The sequence below is a fragment of the Phocoena phocoena genome, chromosome 2 (genome assembly GCF_963924675.1).
Source record: "Phocoena phocoena chromosome 2, mPhoPho1.1, whole genome shotgun sequence".
Taxonomy (NCBI): Eukaryota; Metazoa; Chordata; class Mammalia; order Artiodactyla; family Phocoenidae; genus Phocoena; species Phocoena phocoena.
In genome coordinates this window covers 25,170,026-25,179,568 of record NC_089220.1, presented here as the reverse complement: position 1 = coordinate 25,179,568, position 9,543 = coordinate 25,170,026, and the positions used below count along the sequence as shown (strand labels likewise).

Here is a 9,543-nt window from a genome sequence, read left to right as displayed (position 1 = left end):
GCGACGCAGGCTCGGGGAGGGTTACTGCGTGCTTATGATCGCAGGTTTTTAAAGTCAGTGCTTGAAAGAAGAAACGAAACCTGGGGAGGATTCAGTGAGACCCGGCCGGAAGTCGTGGTATCCATAGACACGCTATCGGAAATTGGGGTTGCTAGGAGGCCTGGGCGCGTCGGCTAGTCTGCGTCACTGCAGAAGTCCTAGAAGGTTACGATTCCGGCCCCGGTGAAGATGAAGACCTGCAGCCTGAGAGACCAAAACTTCAGTCTCTTAAGGTGACTGAAGATGTCGAACCAGGCAGCATGGCAGAGGCAGGGCCAGAGCTGCCTGTAGGGAGTGACCAAGAGCCGCAACCAGAGACGCAAGAAGAGGGCTTCAAAGAGGAGACACCGCCGAGTGCTAAGAATATACACCTACGACTGAAACCCACCTGGACGTCCGAGGAAGAGGCTCCCCACAAGTCCAAGACAGACATTTCTAGCGAGATTGAGCTAGGGATTCCCAAAGAGGTAAAGTCGGAGACATCCAGACAGATAGAAGTAGAGCTTTTCAAGGATTTCGAGGTCCTTGTGGACGAAAAGCATGGGGAGCCAGAGGAGGAAGCCAAACCAGATGTCGCAGAGGATATGCTCATAGAGGCAGCTAAGGAAACAGATCTAGAGCTACGAAAGGAAACCGAGTCTGAGGTTCCAGGGACCACAATCAGTGAGACAAGATTAGAGTTACTAGAGGGGAGCAAACTAGAGGTTTGGGAGGAGTCACTTAGCAATATGGAAAGACGGGTCTGGAACCTACAGAGCAGACTAAACTGGAATTTCCAAGTGAGAAACTAAGAAGATCAATTGAAGAGGCAGATCTTCAGCCACCAAAGATGACCACACCAGAGATTCCAGAGGAGACACAAAGTAAGTCACCTGAGGAGAAAAGGACAGAGCCACGTGAGCAGGCCATACCAGAGTTTCCAGAAGAGAAACCAAGTATGTCTACTGAGGAAACACAAAGAAAGTCAACTGAAGAGAAAATTCCAGAGCCACTAGAAGAGATCGAATCAGAGTTTTCTGAGGAAAAATCAAGAAAACCAATTGAGGAAACAGTTCTAGAGCCATCAGGAAAGACCAAACCAGAAGTTCAAGAGGAGACACAAAGAAAGTCAACTGCAGAGGAAGTTCTAGAGCCACCAGAGGACACCAAATCTCCAGATCAAAAAGATAAGCAGAAAAAATCAACTGAGGAGACAGGTCTAGCACCATCACAGAAGTCCAGATCAGAGGAGACACTAAGAGAGTCAACTGAGGAGCAAGTTCCAGAGCCACCAGAACAGACTAAACCAGAGTTTCCAAAGAAAGAACCGAGAAAGTCAACTGAAGAAACAGGTCAGGTACCACCACAGAAGATCATACCAGAGGTGCAAGAGAAGACACAAACAGAGCCAACTAAGAAGATAGATTCAGAGTTACCATATAAAGCCAAACCACTACTTAGAATAGAGACACGTGTAGAATTTGCCAAGGAAGATAGGCCAGAACCAATCAGACTTAAGTGTTCTGTAGACAGGGATGAGCCAGAGTGCTCTGACTATCAAACAAGAAAGTTGTTAGTAAAAGAAACTAAAGACGTTTCAAAAGACTCTGTGTTAGAGTCTCTTCCAATAAGTGAAGTAGACTCAGTGAATACAGATTATGAGTTTTCTAAAGGACTCCAAAATCTGTTTCAGTTTTCTGATACCAATTATGAATTCAACTCATATTACTCTGAGTCTCAGAGGGAGTTAAAAGAGTCCTCTAATGAAAAGAAAGATCTGTCCCCAGAGTCAATGACACTGGTACCTAAAGATAAAGAAACCCAGCCAAAAAAAAGTACTGACCTACAATTTGGGTATCTTGAATGGAGCCCAGAGAAAGTTGCAGAGTGGATTTGCCAGCTAGGCTTCCCTCAATACAAGGTATACAAAAATAACATTTTTTGTAATCGTATACTCTCATTCCTCTACCTCTTATTCCTCTATCCTTACCTGAGCTTTTGCATCTTCACTAGAAGGAGTGTAGAAGAGGCATGGACTATGGTAGAGGTAACTTGGATTTTGATTTTGGCCTTTCCACTGATACATATTTGTATATTGGGAGAGGAAGGAAAGGTCACGTTTGTTTTTCCTATTCATCACAGTGATTATACTTCTCTGCAATCCTTGAATAAAGACTAAGAAATTTATGTAGGTTTCTTTTCATAGAAATCTGTATTTCTAAAAAGATTTCATCCAAGGTAGACTTTTTGGTACTTTGTTAGGTTGTTTTAGTAGCAACTCCCTTAACTTGAACTTGTACTATTAATCTTAGTGTCTGCCCCAAATGTGTTATATGTATCATGATCACCTAACAGTACTAATTTATACAGCCAATTAACCAAGGATAGTTTTCTTTTTTAAATAGGGTGAATCCTATTATTTCACTGCCAACTATGTTCCGCAAACAAAACAAGATCTGAAATCTTTGGTACCACTGTAGTTAAAAATGTAGTTGAGGCAAGAAAGAAGCACTGGTTGTATCGTGCAAAAAAAAAAAATTAAGCAGCAGTATGAAATTTAATCAAGAGTTTAGATGGAAAATATGTGGGATTATTAAAATTTTTTCTCAGTACAGAGCTAGAGACAAATACGATTTATTTATTCCTCCTCCCCTCCCTCCCTCTTTCCTTCCTTCCCACCTCCTTTTCTCTTTCTTGCTTTTTTTCTTCCTGTATTTGCCATACATCTTTTGAGTAATGTTCTCATTGTACTGACAGGAGTGTTTTACCACAAACTTCATCAGTGGCCGAAAACTCATCCACGTAAACTGCTCAAACCTCCCTCAGATGGGTATAACAGATTTCGAGGACATGAAGGTGAGTTGTGTATAATTTCCCACCAGAGCACTGAAACAGTGCTACCATCTCAAACCATCCTCCTTTTATTCCAACCTGGCCTCCAATTTCTCCCAAAGGTGTTATCATACTCCTAGTTTCCCAGGCTCAGAGTGGTTGCTTCCTCTCTTTCCTTTGATCCCCACAAAGATCCCAAGAACTATCAGTTCCTCCTATAGCATCTGGTTTTCTCCATTCCCACTTTTTCAGACCTTTATCAGACCTTTACTAGAATGTACTTAGAATGTACCAGTAGCCTGCTTTTAGCCTCTGTCTATAGGCCCTTTGGATTCAAGGACCCTGCTTTTAGACTCTCACCTTCCAACTATTTATACAGCATACTACTCAAAGCTTCTTTGGATCCCCTCTACTTACAAGGTAGTCTCAACTCCTCAGCTTAGGATTCAGGCCCCTCCACAAGTTTTCTCCCACCACTGTTCTCTCGCCTGGTGCTCTTCTATGTGAATCTTCTGCTTCAGCCTCACAGGTCCAGCTCACACCCTCACAAACCTGTCTTGTGCATTCTTCCCTCTGCATCTTTGCTCAGTTCCCCGCCTCCCCTGAAAGACTAATATGAATCTTAACCATCCCTCAGGACCCAACTCAATTCTCATCTCTCCATGAAGTCTTTCCTGATCTTCCCAGCCCACAGTAACCTCTCCTCCAAAGCTGTCATACATTTTATGTCTCTAACACCTACAGAAGTGACTCACCTTTCCCTTTGTTCTCCCTACAAAATACTAAGATGACAGAGAATGTATAGGTGAGACTGGTGAGGGGTGCAGGAAGAAAGAAACACTAATTTTTTTCTTTTCTTTTTTCATGGAAAGACATTTTAAATATAGCAGTGTGTACATGTCAATCCCAAACTCCCAATCTACCCCTCCCCTCCCCGCTGGTAACCATAAGTTTGTTCTCTAAGTCTGTGAGTCTGTTTCTGTTTTGTAAATAAGTTCATTGTATCGTTTTTTTTAGATTCCACATATAAGCGATATCATATGATATTTGTCTCTGTCTGACTTACTTCACTTAGTATGATCATCTCCAGTTCCATCCATGTTGCTGCAAATGCATTATTTCATTCTTTTTAATGGCTGAGTAATATTCTATTATATGTACCACATCTTTATCTGTTCATCTGTTGATGGAAATTTAGGTTGTCTCCATGTCTTGGCTGTTGTAAACAGTGCTGCAATGAACACTGGGGTGCATGTATCCTTTTGAACCATGTTTTTCTCTGGATATATGCCCAAGAGTGGGATTGCTGAATCATACAGTAGCTTTACTTTTAGTTTTTTAAGGAACCACCATACTGTTCTCCATAGTGGCTGTATCAATTTACATTCCCACCAACAGTGTAGGAGGGTTCCCTTTTCTCCACACCCTTGTCAGCATTTATTGTTTGCAGATTTTTTGAAGATGGCCATTCTGGCGGGTGTGGGGTGATACCTCATTGCAGTTCTGATTTGCATTTCTCTAATGATTAGTGATGTTGAGCATCCTTTCATGTGTTTGTTGGCAATCTGTATATCTTCTTTGGAGAAATGTCTCTTTAGGTCTTCTGCCCATTTTTTGATTGGGTTGTTTGTTTTTTTGATATTGAGCTACACGAGCTGTTTGTAAATTGTGGAGACTAATCCTTTGTCAGTCACATCATTTGCAACTGTTTTCTCTCATTCTGTGGGTTGTCTTTTCGTTTTGTTTATGGTTTCTTTTGAGTTAAATTAGGTCCCATTTGTTTTCTATTACTCTGGGATATGGATCGAAAAAGATATTGTTGCAATTTATGTCAAAGCATGTTCTGCCTATGTTTTCCTCTGTTTTATAATAACCAGTCTTACATTTAGGTCTTTAACCCATTTTGACTTTATTTTTGTGTATCGTGTTAAAGAATGTTCTGATTTCATTTTTTTATGTGTAGCTGTCCAGTTTTCCAGCACCATTTGTTGAAGAGACTATCTTTTCTCCATTTTATATTCTTGCCTCCTCTGTCATAGCTTAGTTGACCATAGGTGCATGGGTTTATTCCTGGACTTTCTATCCTGTTCCATTGATCTGTATTTCTGTTTTTGTGCCAGTACCATACTGTTTTCATGACTGTAGTTTTGTAGTATAGTCTGAAGTCAGGGAGCCTGATTCCTCCAGCTCTGTTTTTCTTTCTCAAGATTGTTTTGCCTATTCGGGGTCTTTTGTGTCTCCATACAAAGTTTAAGATTTTTTGTTCTAGTTCTGTGAAAGAGAAACACTGATTCTTCTCACCTGGCCAAGGGAGCACTGGAAGCCACTATCTTGTCTTTCCCATTTATAGTGATGCACTAGCTTGGTAAAAAGGGGAGAGAAAGTCAATCTTATTTATTCTAGGGACAAGCTAGACAAGATAGCACTTGCTTCAGCTTTCTGTCTTAGCAAATAATTCACAAAATATTTTAAACTATTCACTCCATCAAGTGAACAAAAGAACTCTGTGATAAATATTTGGAGAAGAATATAGATGAATTGCTTATTCCTTTCATATGCATGATTTTATGTTACAAAGTAGAGTCTTATAAGCTTAATAATACCTCAGGAATTTTATTACACCTGCCTTATTGAAAGCTATTTAAATAGCACAAATTCATAACAACATGTCAGCAATTGTCACTAAACAAAAATATATATATTTTAAAATTTTCAAATGATTTTAGTTTTACAGAACAGTTGCAAAGATAGTACAGAGAGTTCCCATATACTCTTTTAAAAATATATATATATTTATTTTTTGGCTGCGTCATTCTCAGTTGCAGCACATGGGATATTTCATTGCGGCACACGGGCTCTGTAGTTGCAGCACTTGGGCTCTCTAGTTGTGGCGCATGGGCTTAGTTGCCCCGTAGCATGTGGGATCTTAGTTCACTGACCAGGGATTGAACTGGTGTCCCCTGCACTGCAAGACCAGTTCTTAACCACTGGACCACCAGGGAAGTCCCCCATATACTCTTAACCCAGCTTACCCTAATGTTAACATCTTATGTGACCATTTATCAAACCATTTATATATTTATCAAAACTAAGAAATTAACACCAGCACAGTACTATTAAACAAACTACAGACTTTATTCAGATTTCTGCAATTTTTCCACTGATGTCCTTTTTTCGTTCCAGGATCCAGTTGGGGATACTATCTTGTATTTAGCTGTTATGTTTCCTTGGTCTCCTCCAATATATGACAATTTCTTGATCTTTATCTTTCATGACCTTGACACTTTGAAGAGTAGTGATCAGGTATTGTGTAGATTTCCCTCAGTTTGAGTTTGTCTTATGTTTCCCATGAGATTATGCTTTGGGGGGAGACTATCACAGAGATGATGAGCCCTTCTCATCTAATCATATCAGGGAGTACATGGTATCAATGTGATTTATTACTGGAGATGTTAACTTTGATCATTTGGTCAAGGTGGTGCCTGCAAGTTTCTTCACTACAAAGTTACTGTGTTTCCCTTTTCATATTCTATTCATTAGAAGTGGGTTGCTGAGTCCAGCCCATACTCGAAAAGAGAGGGGAATTAAGCTCCACCTCCTGGAGGGAAGAGTATCAAAGAGTTTATGGACATAGAGTAAATGCCACAGTAATAGATATACTGGGGGAGGTGGTTTGAGGCTATGCAAATTACCTGTTCCTTCTTAAAGTTTTGCCCACTAATTTTAGTATTCATCAGTGTATCTTGCTTGCGTCAGTTATTACTATGTTGTTCTAATGATGATTTTGTTTCCTCATTCCTTCCATGTTTAATTGGAACTCTGCTTAAGGAACTCTTCTGTTTAATTGTCCCTTCTTCCCTATTTGGGAACTCTTTCAGTTTGTCTCCTGTGTCCTTTTGACATGTTCCCGTTATTTCACTTTATTGTTTTTTAGCATTTTCTGGCACTACACTTTACTTCAGACTCATTTTCTATTTTCCTTGCTACAGCCCTAGAATAGCAGGCATGTTTCCAAGGAGTCCTGGTTGCTTTTATTAGAGAATGGTATTTAGAAACTAAGATGTGGTCACTAGTTGTGCTTGTTGCTACTGAGGTATTACTGCTTCTAGGCACTCTCAGCAGAAGGATGTAGGAAATATATGTAAATATACTAACCCATGTATACACAGATATTTATCTTATTTCTGTAAGCATGTGTTCGTACTGATATCCCCGACTCTAGTCCATCACCACAGGGTTCATACTGGCTTTCATCCTTCCTACTCCCTACCCCACTTTGCTTCTTTATAACTTCTTTCTCTGACAGTGAGAAACCTGGCTCTGCTTATTTATAAATATGTATCCCTATAAGAAACAAATTTACCAAAAGAGTACAGTATTTGTGTACGGTTCTTTTTGTCATTAGCCTTACACTAACTAGACAAAGCACTGTTTTTCAAAGTTAAAGTTATTTAGGTCACCTCCTTTCTTCCCAGCCCCCTTCAGTGAGATTTTGTCTTAATTTGTAATAAAGTTAGATTCATCTGCCCAGAGTTTATATTCCATCATGGGTTCCCACAACATCCTGGCTTTTAAAATTTTTACCTGCAGTAAAGTCACTCTTTTTAGTATACAGTTCTGTGGGTTTTGACAAATGCACAGGGTCATGTATCCACCACCACAGAACTGTATAGAACGATTCTATCACCCTAAAACTTCCCGTGTCCCCACTGTAGTCAGCCTATCCCTCCACCTAATCCCTGGCAACCATTAATCTGTTTTTTATCCCTATAGTTTTTCCAGAATGTCACACGAATGAAATCAAATAATATGTAGGCCTTGAGTCTTGCTTCTTTCCCTTAGCAAAATGCATTTAAGATTAATCCACACTGTTACATGAATCAACAAGCAGATCTTAAGGACATTATACATCTGGTTTAATAATGGTATTTTAGCTATCTAAAATGTATTCCTAATGGGCAGTTTTGCATCAGGTTAAGAATTGTCTGTGGTGTGAATTTTCCAGCCTTGTAACTATGGCCAGTAGTTTTAAACAAACAAAAATCCATTCCACATACTCCTTTGACTGTGTTCTAGCAGCAATTTCACGGACTACCTTCTCACCCAAAGGCAGAATATGAATTCAAATAGCAGTGTTATAACAGACCTGCAATTAAAACTAGACTTTGAAAATGCAATGACAGTTTAGGATATCAAGTGGCATGGTACTCAATGAATACAAAGTATGTTTTAGAGACACTGAAATTGTGGCAAAAGATATTTTAAAAGAATATACAAGTATAGGCACTAATAAAATAACTGGAACTTTAATGTCTGCTTTTTAGTGTTTGAGATTTCTTTCCAGGCAAATAAATTGAATAACTGAGTAAGAATTTTTTTCTTAGTTAACTGAGCCCCTTATAAAGTTATTTATTAACCTTCCTAGAGAAAGTCATGGCTCCTAATCTGAACATATTATCTGCTCATATCATTGGTCAAATTGCTCAGCCAAGAAAAAGAAATGAACTCATCCATGGCTATCTGATGCAAGGGTCTAGAAACATCTTTAAGTGGTACTTTTAAAAAGATAAATCATGTGATGTTTCTCTTAAGAACTGTGTTTTGATAATGCCAGGGTAGGAAGCCTTTCAATGTGTTATCTCGTTATTATTTCCCCATAGAATTAGCTTAAGGGGTTAGCATTCAAGAGGTCTAGGAAACTAAGTAAAACTTACTTGATTTAGTTGTATTTTCAGGTTAATCCCATTAAAAAATTATCCTTGCATTACAGGTAATTTCTCAGCATACCCGGGAGCTACTGGGAATTGAAGAGCCATTATTCACACGCTCCATCAGCCTTCCCTACAGGGACAATATTGGCTTATTTTTAGAGCAAAAATGTCATAGTGGAGTTAAATCTGATTCCTTGACCTTGTCTGAATGTGTGCAAGCAGTGGGATTACAGGATTATGCTCCAGAAACAACCACCCCTGAAGAGGATGCAGCATTATATCCCGTTGAACCATAGGGCAAGCCGTTTCACTTAGCTTGAAAATCAAATTAAATTATGCGGGGGAAGAAGTGTGGTATTTCTGCATTTTCTTTTTCTCTTCATTCAGGATCAGAGTTAGAACTGCTGGCTCCACTCCTAGTTCTGCCACTGACTCACAGCACCTTCCCTTTATTTGTGTGTCAATTTAGTCCCTTGTTAAAACAAAGATAGCAATATTTCTCTTTCTGGGTAATTGTAAGAATTCCTGATAAATTCTACTACCTTCATCTGGTAGTAGGAGCACGATGGAGAAACAGACTAAAAGTAAAATCACCTGCCAACCCAGATAATCCTCTTCATAAGTGCAGACAAGGAAACAGTTTTATTACTGAATCAGCATAAAATCAGACTGTGATGCACATTACAGGCAGGCCACTAAAGAGATTGCCAAGACAAGGAAATCTCACCCTTCTATATAGCAGGGCAGATATAATCCATTATTTACATGTTGACTGTCTGTATCCAAAGGAAAAATAAAAGTTCTCATATCTTTGTGACAAACAGAAAGTTACTACCTGGAGCCAAGCACTTAGGCTAAACCCCCAGCGTCAGGGAGACAAAGTGCCATCCTTCTAAATGCTCGCATTTCAAAGAGGCGGCTCCAAGGGCCCCCTCCCCCAAAAAGACAGTCCCGGGATGGAAAACTGGCAGAAAGTTTATTC

The 9,543-nt window shown here is 39.6% G+C and overlaps 1 protein-coding gene across 1 annotated transcript; it reads left to right on the top strand.

Moving 5' to 3' along the window:
• Window positions 1-34: 34 nt before the first annotated feature.
• On the top strand, window positions 35-8,857 carry SAMD15 (sterile alpha motif domain containing 15). Its single transcript, XM_065871646.1, is given in 5 exon segments — window positions 35-40; window positions 156-759; window positions 762-1,939; window positions 2,776-2,874; window positions 8,621-8,857. Coding segments are annotated over 5 exon segments (2,124 nt in total).
• Window positions 8,858-9,543: the final 686 nt, after the last annotated feature.